The sequence below is a fragment of the Phascolarctos cinereus genome, unplaced genomic scaffold (assembly GCF_003287225.1).
Source record: "Phascolarctos cinereus isolate Bilbo 61053 unplaced genomic scaffold, phaCin_HiC Scaffold_2;HRSCAF=192, whole genome shotgun sequence".
Classification (NCBI taxonomy): Eukaryota; Metazoa; Chordata; class Mammalia; order Diprotodontia; family Phascolarctidae; genus Phascolarctos; species Phascolarctos cinereus.
Genome location: NW_027555625.1, coordinates 119,776,288 through 119,792,044, shown reverse-complemented (window position 1 = coordinate 119,792,044; position 15,757 = coordinate 119,776,288). Strand labels below are relative to the sequence as shown.

Genomic DNA, 15,757 nt, shown 5'->3' with positions numbered 1-15,757 from the left:
CTCTACGTAGCTGAGGTGTGATGATAGGAGGAGAAAACAAGGATCAGCTTGCTTTGAGCAAAAACAGTATGAAAGTTCAAATTTACAGAAATGTTAATCATTTTTATAGAAAGATTGACTCTAGAATTATTTTACAGGGCAAATAATATTTTTAAGATATGATGCAATTTACACACTGCTTTTTAAGAATCTTATAAAGTGAGGTAGCTAGGTGATGCAGGGCATAGAGCTCCGGTGTTGGAGTCAGGAGGACCTGAGTTCAAATCTGGCCTCAGATACTTGACGGTTACTAGCTGTGTGACCCTGGGCAAGTCACTTAACCCTGATTGCCTCACCAAAAAGCAAAAAAAAAAAAAAGATCTTATAAAGCAAGGTGTATTGATACATCCTCTTAATTTCCATATTTGTTTCTCCAAATGTAAATGAATCAAGCAAGCATTTATTAAGTGCTTACTGTGTGCAAAGCAATGTGCTAAGTGCCAGGAATACACACAGAGAAGTAAGAGTTCTTGCCCTCATTCTGCTGGGATGAGAAAGAACATATGGAAGGTTTCACCTGCAAATCAGTTGAAAAAGTCCCATGGTCCTTAGGGTGCAACAGTAAAGCAAATGTTAGTGCTTCTTCAGTGTCTTTATTTAATGTTACTATTCCCAATCAGTGACCCATTGTATTTTGTACAATTGAGATTTTGGCTTTTTCTAAATGATTAAATGTAGCAGTGAAGTCAACTATCTGTCAGATTTAAGGCCAGTTTTATAGATATTGAACTTGGCTGTCACAGTTTCAAACATCACCACTTTTACCACAGGGTAAAATTTAGGTTTTTTGGAATCTTTAAATTCTTTTTAAAAAATGATAAATAAAAATAAACAAATTCTTGCAAAATTATAAGAACCTGTTTTTGGTGATAGGAAAAATGGCAACCATGATGGAATTACTGTTTACCTTGTGACAATCTAGAAAGAAGATTCCTAACCTGGGATCTATAAACTTGCTTTTAAAAATATTTTAATAACTGTTTCAGTAGGATTACTTTCCTTTGTCACTGTGTGTATTTATTTCATGCACTTGAAAACATTATTCTTAGAAGGAGTCCATAGACTTCTATAGTAGGGGTCTATGACACAAAAATGGTTAAGAATTCACCCTGATCTAGAACATTATAATATCAAAATCATTTATATCAGAGTAGCCAACTAGGTGAAATATTGGAAGTTTGGGAGTTAAGATGAGAAAATAGGAGGGAGGCATTTCCCCAGCCCTTAGGACCACAGGACTTTTTCCCATTCAGACCTCACATTATAGTTTATTCTGCATCTCTTTAATGCATTTATGTATTATTATGTTTTATAGTTAACTCTTGGTTTGTCTTGTCTGCCTACTAAATTGTAAGCTTACCAACTTTTAGTAAATGTTGGCTGAATTGAATATGCTCTATAAGGATGGTGAATCCTAACTTTTCTAAGCTCTGTATTTCTCCCAATGCTCAGTACAATGATTTATAGGCAGCAGGGGGTAAATATTTATTCAACTAAATTGTATATCACTAGAATTTTTTTCTTATACTGATACATGTTACATGATAAATCTAAAGCTATTGAAAGTTGTCTTTTATTAACTTTATTTTTCTTTAATAACATTTTATTTCCTGTTCTTATTAGGATAGAACTGCCATTACTAGATTTTTTTTATTAATTTATTTTGATTCATCAGCAATCACTTCCATATGCTTTTGAGTTTAAAATTTTTCTCCCCCTTCCTCCCTACCACCCTCCCCAAGACAGCACACAATCTCATATAGGCTGTGCATTTACATTCTTATTAAACATATTTTCACATTAGTGAAGTTGTAAGTAAAAATTAAAACCAATAGGAGGAACCATTAGAAAGAGGTAACAAAACTCAACAGAAGAGGAAAAAAAATGATAGCGATTCAACTTCTATAGTTCTTTCTTTGGATGTGGATAGCATTTTCCATCACGAGACCTCTGGGGATGTGTCAGATCCTTGTATTGCTGAGAAGGGTTAAGTTTATCAATATTAGTCATCACACAGTGTGGCTGTTATTGTGTACAATGTTCTCTTGGTTCTGCTCACTTCACTCAGTAAATTACCAGATTTTTCTCAAAACATTTGAATGCATTTGGTTTAAAGTTGAAACATTGACTTGACCCAATCATATGGAAATAGAGCCAAGCCATCAGTGTGTCATTCAGGTCCAGCCATCCTCCTTTAGAAGACCAGCCTACAGGGTCTGGAGGACTCTTTTTAAAATTATGTGTTTTTACATTCATTTTTTTTTTTAAATTTTGAGTTCCGAATCCTGTCTTTTACCCATCTATTGAGAAGCCAAGCAATATGATATCTATTATATGTGTGAAATTATGCAAAACATGTTTCTATATTAACCATGTTGCAAAAAAAAGGCAGGAAAAATAAAGTGAAAAAATTATACTTCAGTCTGCACTCAGACTTCATCATTTCTCTCTCTGAAGTTAGATAACATTTTTCATCTGAGTTTGTTTAGAGGTATGGTTGGTTTCTGAGTCCCTGTGGACTTCTGTTTGATCTGGTCAAACAGAACTGGTCAGAAACAAGTAATTATTCCCTGCCTTTCAGACTCATGCAAATGGGCCCAAACCCAGAAAAGCTCTAGAACTGAATTGTCTTCTAGGGCCTCTTCAGATTTTCTTTATTTGTGATGTATTGGGGTCTTTGAAAGCTCTAGAACAGGGGTGGGGAACCTAAGGCCTCAAGGCCACATGTGGTTTTCTGTCCTTTTGATTGAGTCCAAGTTTTACAGAACAAATTCTTTTTATTAAAGGGATTTGTTCTGTGAAGTTTGGATTCAGTCAAAGGGCTACACTTGAGGACCTAGAGGGCCACATGTATCCTCAAGGCCACAGGTTTCCCACCCCTGGTACAGAAGTAACATATAACTTGTATGCTTATGCAATATATCATCTGTTTCCAAAAAAATGTGATTTCTTCAGCTTTGGTAGTACCTATGTCTATGCAGATCACATCCTTCCCCTCATCATAGTTGAGTTGCTCTGGCCTTAAAATGAATCACCTGGCAACCTTCTGATGACAGCAGTCTAAATTTCGCTTGATCTTTGGTTACAGACTTGTTTGTTGTACCTGCACTCATGCTTTTATGTTTCAGTAGAACTAGCCAGAGCTTGTGCGCCATTGGCGTGGCCATTGAGAGTCCAAGGTCATTTCTATGTCTTGATGACACATTGGAGTAGAGCCTTCTAGAGGAGCTCTATATCTATATGTAGTCATACATGGGATATATACTGCTTCTTAGAAAACCAAATTAACATTTGGGAGAAAGCAAAAAAACATTTATTTTCTATTTGTGCAGATTTCGAAGATATTGCCTTCCTTGAAATTGATCAGGGAAAAGCTTTTATACCAGTATTCAGACACTTGAGGTTGCAGTATATTATCAGTGATTTAGCTTCTGCAAGAATCATTGAACGAGATGCTCTAATACCTTCAGGTAAGAGAATACAAAATAATTATTTTAAGCAACATTGAATTCAGCATTGTTTCAGTGTGCTAGCTAATTTATAGAGTACCTTAAATTCTTTAAAATTGATTGTCCTAAAAAGTTGTTTCATGAAAGAACCTTTTTTCTTTCTTTTTGAACATTGTAAAACTTCATATAAAAAATATATATATTGTCTTTGGAAATTAGAATTTTAAATATTTTGAAATTTTAAAATTACTTTTCTGGGTCATATCTTTTGATCTAAAATTCTATTCAATATTAAGTCATATATATATATGAAGTAGACTTATGGTGTATATATATGTATATAAGTCATATATATATATATATATATATATATATATATATATACACAAAGTAGACTTATGATCTAAAGTGCTCAAATTTATGTAAAAAAAGACAAAATGTTTGAAATTGTAGATCTAAAAATATCTAATTTTGGCACTCCAGATTTTTTTTTGAAGATCCATTTATCTATATCTAAGACATAAATAGTCTTCTAGAATGATATTTATAGAAATATAGCGTGGAAAAATAATTTTAATATTTGAAAAGAATCCTGTTTAGAAGATTTCTTTGAACATTCTTTTAGAAAATGTTTAATTTGTAAATTTTTTAAAATGTTAAGAGTTTCTAATAGGACCCATTTGGAGACATCTTCAGAGAATAGAGTGGTGCCTATATTATTGTAAGATTTTGCTTTTGTTTATTGAGTAAGTTCTCAAAAGAACTGAGAAGAAAGTATTGCTTTTGGTTCATGGGTTGTGCAATTGTTGGGGAGAATATTGTGCTCTATCTAGACATTTGGCCATGGTTCTGTTGGAGATGATAAACAGATGCTAATTATGTGACCTTCCTGTTTTGAGGAACCATTGAGAGGTCTTTTATGATGCATAGTTTGAAAGTCACAATTGTAATATATTCTTAAATGTAAATTATGCCATCTTATGCATATGTTTTAGAAAATGGTAAATGTTTATATCATGTTGAATCCAAAGTTTGATTTTTATTTTTTAGTATAATAAAGGATGCAGTGTTGTTTGATGGGGAGATAGCAGGCCTCAGAATCAGAAACATCTGGGTTCAAGTCCTACCTCTGACATATACTGGGTCTGTGACCTTGAGCAAGTCTCTTAGACCCCTCCCTGCCCCAGACAACTCTCTGAGACTATCTTGCAGAATAGATACCAATCCACATTAGTCTGTGGGATTTCCACATTCAGGAAGATAAAGGAATGGATAAAAGGATTAAGGTGGTACAAAAGTTGAAAAGTAACTGGCCATATTTCAGCTTTATTTTCTCAACTGGAAAATAAAGTTGCACATCTTAGCATGTGAGCTTAGGGCACCCTATACAATGGGATCTCTTCACAAATCAGGAGGGATGGATGCAGATTATTTCCCACCCCTTGTGTCATACTCCCCAGTCCCACAAACCAACAAAAACCTACTTTACATTCTTAATACATAGTAGAGGATTTCACTATCATGAGCCAGGAAAAAAAAAGTTTTTGGTTACTCACCTAACATTTGTCATTATGATTACTTAATACTTAGGTGTTACTGGCCCATTAGAGGGTATATGTACCTACCAGCTTGGGGATTTAAGCCTATCCCTTTTGCCATTCCTAACTGCCACTTCTTACCCTGTCTTCCCTCACCCCTGTACATACTATTTCAGCCCATATCCAAAGTTTTATTCTTAAATTTTGTACAATATACATTGCTGTACTGGGATTCTCTAGTATGTGTAAAATATTCTAGACTTCATTATAACATAATTCATTGTTACATGATTTTAGATATACCACAAGTTCTTTTTTCAGATGCACATTAATTTTATAATAAGAGAAACCTGAAACTGCAGTTAAGCTGAATATTACTACTACCCTCAGCACTAACATTATAAGGAAATTATTTTATATGCTTAGCTGTGTTTGTGTACTTAATTGTAGATGTAGCAGTGACTTAATTTCTGCTCAGTGTTATGGAATGTGCTGCCATTTTTTTGTACCTGACATGCAATAGTCACAATGTGGCACATTGTACTTTTTTTTTTAAGTACCCCAAATGATGAATAAATATACCATTTACCGTATCTGGATTTATCATTTATTTTGTAATCCCTAGCCCTATTGATGTAATATTGAGAATTACTGTGATTTTAAATGAGATGATACATGTTACATGTTAAAGGAATTTTTTTTGAAGGAAAGAAGCCATAAAAATTTAAACATAATATGAATCATTTACTCACAGTAAAAATTTGTATCTGTCAAGTTAAATACATTATTTAGACTTATACTTTAAGTATTAAAGTATTTTATTTGAAATTATTATCCAAAGTACATATAAATAATCTATTTTAACCTGATAATAGCTATGAATCATTTATTAAAAGTTATTCCACTAAAGACAATATATAAAGTTAAGATAGATCTCTTGAGGGCTTAATATTAGATGCAATATCTGTAAGACCTTTTCATTCACTTTGGATTATCTCTTAGTCTAGCTATTGAGAACTCATGTTAAGATCCTAATGGTAGTGACTAAGCACAATGGAAAATTATATGCTTAGTTCAATAACATTTGATCTGAAGGTTTAAAGTGTAATGGTAAGACCCGTTGAGGAGAAACCAGATTATTTTCAGTATGAGAAATATTGACCCTCTTGTTTTGACCTAGAGATAAATATTTCTTATTGGTTAAAGAAAAATTTAGTTTTTTTTTTACAAGTTAGTAAATCTGTCTAAATACATTATTTTTTCAAATAATATTTATGGAGACTTCACTTATACTTAATGAGAGATAGATACTTCTATATAATTTTAACTATGTACTTTAAAAAATTCTGTCTCAACATATCTTACTCTGAAAATTCTTTATTTTCTGCCACCTTACATATACTTAGTGGATGATTTTTAACAGTTGCTGTGGTTAAGAAATTCGACATCCTACAGGCAATCTGGTGATGAACCTCTCTGAATATAGCTAGACCAGGCTTGTACAATAGATAAGAGTCCAGTCAGTGACAGGCCCATATTTAAATTTTTTTCAGCTTGTTACAACCTGAGAAAGCATAGTACATTCCATTATCCTAGCCTTTTGAGAAAACAAGGTCATTTTCATGCCACATTGAGGCATCAAAGGAGCACATGAGTAGAGTTGGATAAGTCTGATCATCAGTTCAGAGAAGGAGTAGTCAACCACCAGGATTGATATGATATTCCTGAAATTATATAGAATCAAAATAATATTTTTTCTCAAGTTACAGAATGAATATTTTATTTGGACTGATTTATTTTAAAAGAAATCATATGACCATGAAAGAGCAGAAAATTGTTTTCTGACAATGAATAAAAAATGAATCAAGAAAACAAAGACCAAACTAACTGCATTTTGTTTTTAACTAAAGATTTAAGCGCAGAGAGGGTTTTTGCTTATTTAGATAGTTTTGTGCTCATATTGTTAAAGGAAAGCATCCAAAACATAAATTTAGTTTAATTAAAATATATAGTGTGTTTTCTTTTGATGCTTTCGCTTTACCTAATATAGTATGACAAAATTATCACTCAAGTATTCATGAATAACCTTGCTGAATTGGAACTGGTTCATCTTAGCAAGTGGTTACTCAGTTGTCTTCATCTAGATGTGGTAAATAAAGTAACCAAATCATTATTCAATGATGTTATCCTAAGATACCTAAGATAAAAAATATGTGAATTATAGCTATATGTGTGTATGTAATCTTTCTTGCTTTTAGAATAATATGTCTTCCAAAATGAGGTCTAATACAGGCAATGGGGTATAGAAATCTGTCCTGCCCTACAGGAAAATAGAAGGGGAAGGGGATAAGAGAAGCGGGAGGGGGGTGATAGAAGGGAAGGCATATTAGGTGAAAGAATATTCAGAATACATACCGTTTTGGGTAGGGAGAGGGGTGAGATGGGGAGAAAATTTGGAACTCAAAATCTTGAGGAGGTGAATATTGAAAACTAAAAATAAATATTTAAATAAATTAAATAAAATGAAGTCTAGCCTGCCTTTGAAGTCTGAAGAATTAAGGCTAATCAAACAGTAAAGAGTATGTGTTTTGTCGAAAAAATGTAATTAAGTCATTTGTTCCTGAGTAATAATTTAAATAAAATAAACATTGAAACAAAGTCATAGCCCTTTTATTTGGACTCTGCTTTTTATTTCATTTATGTGAATAGCTCACTATGAGGGACTTCTCTCCCATGGCTCATGAGAAGCTTCTCTGAAGCAAACCTACTGGATGATTTATTGATTATTGTGCTTTGGTTTTTTCATGTTTTTAAAATGTATAAATCCTCTAAACTTTTCTTTATCCATTTTTATCTTTGAATTTTAGAATGGTTGGCCTCTGTTTACAAACAGCAGTGGTTTGCCATGCTCAGGGCAGAACAAGATAGTGACACAGGGTAGGTATAAGCTATTAGACTTTTTTTTAATCTACTCTTTCTTTGCTGTTTAAATTGTAATTTACACTGATTACACTAAAGAGTCTAGATTATGAAACTGAAACACATAATAAAGCTAAAGCCACAGTAGTAAGTTCTGAATGTAACAATAATTTGAGTTACTGTTTTGTTTCCCTAATGCATAATTTTCGAATTTGCTGGAAAATTAAACTAATGCTTCCTTTCCTTAAGTAGATCTAGATTAACAGAACCAAAACTTGTGAGAGTTTTATTGATCAAATGAGATTGTGTGTAAAGTGCTTAGTACACTGCTTGGCACATAGCAGATGCTATATAAATGCCAATCATAATTATTATATTTTAAATGATCTAGATTTTAAAAGGACTGCTGTCATTTGAGAGTAAAATTACGTTTTTGTTTTCTTAATCTCATCAATGCAAGATAGTGTTGTTAGTAATATTTCTGTGTTTGAAGTTTTTTACCTTCTCTGATTTATAAAAGTCCTAGTAGGTGCAGAATAGAAACGGAGGCAGTGAGAAACACAATGTAAAATCTGAAGCTGTTTATTTAACAAAGATATCAAATCAGATAATTAAATCATAATATCCCTGTCACTCTTATGTACCACCGGTGAGAAAATTCCTACTTTAAATCTAGTAGCATATGTTTCTCTGTTCTTTTACTTCAGAATTCACAGTGAGCTATTATCTGTCATCATCAAAATCATTTGTTATATATATTTCTAGACCTCAGGAAATTAATAAAGAGGAACTTGAAGGAAATAGCATGAGGTGTGGTAGAAAACTTGCCAAGGATGGTGAAGTAAGTACCAGTTGTGGTTTGTTTACATTCTTATTCCAGTTATTTAACAGTAAAATAGGAAACATGATATTTCTTGTACTTCAAAAAAATTTTGCTGACACATAGCGCTTGCTGCACTTGGAGATGGAACAGCTATTGTCCTCTATGTTTGATGATACTTACACTGTTTTCAAATTTATAATTGTGAGCATTTGTACCATAATTCAGGCTTCCTACCTCTATACTTGAGATCTCAAATGAATAGAATGTACATTAAGAATCTGTCATTTCATTGGTTTGTTCATTTCATTAACTTAGTGAATGGTCTTTGAAAGTTTCTATGTTAGAACCTATGTTAGTGAGCCTTTCCAGATTTAGCAAGGGGTAGACCATGAACAGTAAACACATGTCACTGGGTCTATACTAGAAGTATTTCAGTCTTGATAGGACCTTGTCATACATGTCAAGAAGAGACATCAGAATTTAATGGTAACATGTTCTAATTTATTTGACCCACTAGACCTTTATCCACCTGTGTGCTTGTTGATTAATCAGTCTTCTGGTATTTGAGGTTCAAAGAGCTTAGACACCAGTCAAGGAATATCTGATGGCTATGGTGGTTATTTCCTCCTAGCTTGTTGACTTCCTGAGCTGTCATATCTTGGGATTCTGGTTAGAAGTCGCTTTTTGATTTTACAGCAGCCTGGCAAAGATGAATCTCACCAATATCTGTGGAGAGTTAATAGATATGTTGAGGTAACAGACTTGGAGGTGGGGTATATAGGAAGGCAGTGATGAACAGTGGCACAAAGAAAAGAGGAGTATAAGAGACATAGGAAAGGAATAGCAGCAACCCCAGTCTTACTGCATTTTGAGTTATTGTTGACTTACCAATATCTTGAATTGAAATCACAGCCTTTTTTCTTTTTTGTATTTTTTTAGTACTGCTGGCGGTGGACAGGGTTTAACTTTGGCTTTGACTTACTTGTAACTTACACCAATCGCTATATTATTTTCAAACGAAACACTCTGAATCAGCCGTGCAGTGGATCTGTCAGTTTACAGCCTCGAAGAAATATAGCGTTCAGGTAGGATAAGAGGAAGAGGGGGCTGATCATTAGAACTGACAGAGCACCAGTGGGACATAATACAAGTTCACCCTTTGTAGCACTCCTCCAGTGAGCATCACGTGCAGCCAAATGGCCACAGGCTCCCCAGCTGTGCTGTCAAGTTACCAGGGGCTTCCCCGAAGGTAGTCCACCCAAGAAGCTGTAGCTCTGCTGAGCTTTTTCCCTGTGTAATTGACTGCCTCTTGGAATATTGTTTTGCCTAAATTATTTTCTGTGGAACTAGTTAATGATGTTTGGTGTTTCCATTATATGCTAGAGACCTCAGCATTAGTGAGGAATAATCCAGAATCTAAGGGATGAATAGAAAGTAGTGCTGTAGGATATTGTAGTTTCATCATCAGTAGCATTAATATTAGGCTTTCTTCTGTACTTATGATACATAGGTGTGAGAGTCATAAATATGGCAATATGACAGCAAGTAAATATGCAAGCTGTGTCCACAACTTTGTACAATGCTGTTAATTCCAATTTTTATTACTAGTCTTTTCTTGTAGTATGTATTTGATGAAGAAGTATGTAGGTAGACAAACTGAGACAGTCTGCCAAGTGAGTTCTAAAAAGTAAGATGTATGGACATCACAAATTATTTGCTTACATCTCAAGAATTGTATGATAGCAAGGGTTCATAAGGCTAAAAAAAACAGATTGTACTTTGAAGTCAGATTAATATTTGTTCTGTAAAGTCTCATTGGGAAGGCTTATAGCATCATTGTTTGAAAGATGTAAAGGTAAAAGCAGTAAAATTGAGGTTTCAAAAAGAATGAAATTAAAATTCATTAATGGACTCAATTTTCAATCTGTTTGATAAGGATGTTTTCTTTATAATCCTAGACTCCGTCTGGCCTCTCTTGATAGTAGCGGGAAATTGATTTGTAGTAGAACAACTGGATACCAAATACTTACTCTTGAAAAGGATCAGGTAGGTTGACTTCGTAGCCTTTTGAAAATCTTCTGTTTAATGCTTTACATTAATAGAAAGTTGGTTCTTACAGTTGTGCAGAAAGTATATTACTTAAGTATTGTTTTTTGTCATGATCAATGTGCAGGTTTTAAAAGGTAGTTAGAAATTAAAATATGTCCTATAGGAACTGAACTTTAAAAACTAGGTCTGTGGAGGGGGAAGGTAGCTCAAAATCATTAAATTATTTCTAGGTATTTTTACTTATCTCAAACTTAAATCTTTGTCTTTGTAACTTCTACCAATTTTTCCAGGCTCTGTTCTTTAAAACGAAGGAGAAAAGTCTAGTACTCCTTATGACAGTCCTTCAAATACTTGAACACAGCTATCATGTCTCTTCTTGAGTTTTTTTCTCTTTCAGGCCAAACATTCCAAGTTTCCTCATATATCACGATCTTGAAGATTTTCATCACCCTGGTTTGCCCTCCTTTAGACACTCCAGCTTAATAGTATTTATCCTAAAATGTAGCAACTAGAATGAATAAATAAAAGATTGAATGAAAAAGCATTTGTGCTTGCAGTGTTCTAAGTGATAGATATTGAAGTGTTGGAGTGAAGACAGTCCCATTGCTCTTGAGTTCACATTCTAATCTGAAGAGACCACATATATTGGAAGGCTCAGCTTTAGGACAGATAGAAAGTCCCAGAAGTCCCAGCAGGCTAATGTAATGGTGAGGTCTGGAAGAGCTCAGAAGCAGTAGCAGGGTGGATGGGAAAGCCCTGGGGCTACTTCTGTTTTAATAGAAGTATTACAGTTGTTGACTCCCTGCTGTTCTGAGTGGGCCCTCTGCTCATCTGTCTCTAGACTTTCCCTTTAGTGAGCTCATCTACTCCCACGAATTCAGTTATTATGTCTATACAGATGACTCCCAGATCTGTATGTCCAGCGCTAAACTCTCTGCTGAACTCTCTTGTATCACCAGTTGCCTGCTGAGTGTTGTCACTTGGTTGTCCTATTAGCTTCTCAAACTCAACAAATCCAAAACATAAGCTGTCTTCCTCCTTAAATTTATCCGTGTTTCTTTGGAGAGCATCACTATCTTTCCAGCCTCTTGTTCACCTTCCATACTCATTACTATCACTTGCCGCCACGCCAGTTTAGGCCCTCATAAACTCTTTGGCCAAGGCTGTTGAAGCTTCCTAATTGATCTCTCTGCTTTTAAGGTCTCCCCCTCTCAAAACCATCTTCCATATAGTTAGGTATAATGTTTCTAAGGCCCAGGTCTGACCTTATCACTTCACTAGTCAGAAATCCTTCAGGACTTCCTCCTACCTTTGAGAGAAAGTATAAATTTCACAGCCCAGCACTTACAGTCTGTGCTTCCCATCTTATCTTATACTGCTTTTCATGAATACATTCTTCCTTTCAGATGCACAGACCTAACATCTAAACTCAGCAGTCCTTCTCCCATCGCAATGATGGCTGCTTTCCCTGGGCCTGAAATGCATGTACTCTTGGAATCTTCTTTGTTTAGGGTTCAACGCTGGGGCCATTCCTATGAAATTTTTCCGGATTTGCATGTGTGTGAATATAAGTCCCAGAGTATGTACATGATGTATTTACATGTACATACACATTCTCATAATTTTTTAGTTCTCTTTCTTTCCTCCAAAATACTGTACCTAATCTGAGTACATGTTGTGTCTTCAATATAATGTTAAGCTCATTGAGGAAGCTCTTTTTTTTCCTTTATGGCTTTAGTACAGTATCTTGCATGTATTTGGTGATTAATAAATGTTTTAATTTCATTCATATTGACATGATTGCCAGATAACCTCTTCATAAAAATTCTCTTTTGGAAGCTCTATTTTTACTTGCGTATCTCAAAGCATGTTTCTTGAAACTAGACCTGATATTTGAGATGTAGTCTCACCAACCCAGAATGTAGTGAAATTGTTGACCTTTCCCCAGCACTCCACCTCAACTAAACTCTATTAAAGCCCAAGATCACATTAGCTCCATCATACTGCTTTAACATTCCAGTTATTTCCTATTGCTTTTTCATTTCAAAGACTAGACATTTAGCATTTTCATCTCTGTGTCTCCAACTTCACTCTGTTGTTGACCTTTAAAATTTAAAAATGTTAAAACTGTTTTCTGTCCAGTTTACTTTGTAACATGTTTTCAAACTTGTTTTGTATAGGAACAAGTGGTGATGAATTTGGATAGCAGACTTCTCATCTTTCCTTTGTTTATCTGCTGTAACTTCCTGTATATATCACCAGAAAAAAAAACTGAAAATGGTGGTCAACTAGAAAATACAGAAAACTAAGCAGTCTGGTCAAATGGAACACAGTTGCACTTTGAAAATGTTGTGTTTCTACTTTAATGTTATGGCCCTACTGATATATACAAATAAGGTGACTAATAATGAGAAAGGCCTTATGAACTGTAGCAGATGATACATATAATTTACTTTTTATCCTCAGTATAATTCTATGCATATATGAAGAAAGTGAATTTTGAAGCCAAGAAAATTCCTGCCAAACCCAATTATGCTATGAAAATGTCAATTTGTGTTTTCTGTTTAGTGTTAGCAGACAAGAATTGAAGATTAATAGGACATTCCACATTTTTCTATCAAACTAAATACATGTATACTTTTTTGGATAAAGTTTGACCCTAACCTAATGTTTGTGAACTTTGGTTACATATCTGCAAATTTTCTATTGTTTGAATGAAAAATAGCTAGGAAGTTATTCGAGCATCTGGCTATAGATTTGATGATGTGTCTTTAAAGTTGCCCTTCAGTTTTATCACTCATTCTCTAATGATTTTGCTTTCCTCCTCTTATTCGGTATCCCTTTAGTTTATACTTGATTTGAATGGTTTCACATCCCATATATGCTTTGGGGAGTTGAAAGACAAACCTGAGGACTGTATTTATATTTTTCAGCTTAAAATCATTTTTTCATGTTGTTTTGCCTTTTAATTCGTCTAGGATTTAAAATCATCAGTCTCACTTTCAAAGAAGCTTATTTTGGGAGGAAAAGGAATTTTTATGCATCTTATTTTGCTTCAACAAGGCAGTTCCTTTTCCTTCCATAGTCTCTCTTTAGTATCCTGTATAGTCTTAAATTATTATTCATGTTATTTGTCTACTAAGTATTACTTATTAAGCATTTTTTTTATTCTGTGCTCATCTATCTATATTTTTTTTTAAACAGTTTTTTAAAGGATCCTATTTCCTACTTAAGCTCAGGAACTTGTGACCACTGAGTTGAGTGCCTTTGAGTTACACTTTCGAATACAAATTTGTTAGTAAATCCTGATGGATTCACAGGATCCAAAATAAGAATTGTTAACTAAGGGTCATTGTAAAAATAGAAGACTGTTTTTAGTCAAAAATAAGATGTATACTGTCAATAAGTGTATATGTTGGTTTTCTGTGTTTATTGGTATCTTGAAAAATATTCTGGTTTATTTTTGGTTTTTTTTTTTCAGGCAGAGCAAATACTTTGATCAATCTATATTTTTAATATGTTGATAAATTAGCAAACGCTTATTTGTATCCTGTGTGATGTATAAATAAGAAATACCTATTTAGTAAGAAATTAAACAAGCTGACACAGTGGATAAATCCTTTCAAAGGAATAAATTGTTTCACTTAATGAAACCAGAGTTTTTTTCCCTTCCAGCTAGAAGTAATTTGATGATCCATCTGGGCATTCTTCAGGAAAAAACTTAACATTTGTTAGCCAGTTCTTTGGTAGGTTTAGAAATTTATTTTTACCCTTAAAATATTCTCTTACTTGGTGTAAATTTCTTAAGTCATTTTGAAAGTTCTTTATTTTTTCATTGTTTAATACTTCTCGTTTAATAAAATAAAACTAAGAAGTTTCCTAGTTTCAAGCTTGATCACAGGATGTCTGAAAAGAGATTCTGCCTACTCTTCCTATAACTTTAATTTAATTTCCAAGATTCCTCTGATTTTGTGCAGTTAAATCCAGTGAGTTCCCAGCTACTTCCTAATTTAGTTTATTGAATAATAAGCAAAAAGTACTAAACTTAGGATGAAAAAAGGTTAGAGGAGGGAATGAATTAAGAATAAGCTTCTTTAACATTCCATTTCATTATATGAATTGTGTATAGTATTTATTTAATAGAATAGGTTCCCAGTAAATTTGTTCTTGATATAAAATTATATATGTATATAATTAGACTAGTTTCTAATAAGAATAGATTCTCTTGAGAGGTTGAGAATTTATTCTGAACATTGACTGTAAAGATATGATTTTGTTTTTATCACCCCATACAACTTTGTTTTTTATAATAAAGATTTTTCAATAAGGTGCTACTAGAGTCAGCAGAAGTGCCAGCCTATGAATTGTCATGAATGTATTGAAGTTTGCTACTATATATATTCTCTCTATATATATAACTATATATAAATATATATAACTGTATATTCAGTGGCGATTTGTTGTGTGAATGAAGCCTACTAGTTGTGAAAAACTTTTTATTGTGTTCTAGCTAAGCTGAATTACTGCTACCCAGACTTGACAGTTACTTTTCTCGTCTCCATCTCGCATCCTTTTTTCATTTTTGCCTCTCAAAATCCCTTGTTTTAAGGCTCAGTTCAGATAACAAAATCTCTGTGAAGTCTTCTCTACCCTCTATTTGTTTACTCCTTCCAGGTACCTTATTTTTTAAAAATTATTTACGTGCGTATGTGTCTTCCAGTATAAGTATGATCCTTGAGAACAGGGATGATTTCATTTTTGTCTGTTTTCCCTCCTCATGCCTAGCATAGGATTTTGTACATTAACAAGTGGTTGATAAAACATTACACGATTTGTTGGACAGGACCTCAGCCATCTAGTCAGTTTCATACCCAGAAAAGGAATCTTCCCCATAACATACACAAGTGGTCACTCAGCTTTTGCTTGCCCTCCATTGAGAA

General features: G+C 33.7%; 1 protein-coding gene across 2 annotated transcripts in view; it reads left to right on the top strand.

The window, feature by feature from the left end:
* The window catches only part of GMCL1 (germ cell-less 1, spermatogenesis associated), a 30,161-nt gene extending 15,449 nt beyond the window's left edge, over positions 1-14,712 (top strand). The window contains exons 9-14 of one of the 2 annotated variants that reach the window (XM_020985392.2): positions 3,372-3,509; positions 7,894-7,963; positions 8,711-8,786; positions 9,708-9,853; positions 10,727-10,814; positions 12,998-14,712. In XM_020985392.2, the coding sequence (XP_020841051.1) occupies positions 3,372-3,509; positions 7,894-7,963; positions 8,711-8,786; positions 9,708-9,853; positions 10,727-10,814; positions 12,998-13,126 (647 nt within the window). In that variant the 3' untranslated portion in view covers positions 13,127-14,712. Of the gene's footprint in view, positions 1-3,371; positions 3,510-7,893; positions 7,964-8,710; positions 8,787-9,707; positions 9,854-10,726; positions 10,815-11,214; positions 12,967-12,997 lie in introns of those variants that run through there. The other variant, XM_078149554.1, reaches the window with a different exon arrangement.
* The last annotated feature ends 1,045 nt before the right edge of the window (positions 14,713-15,757 follow it).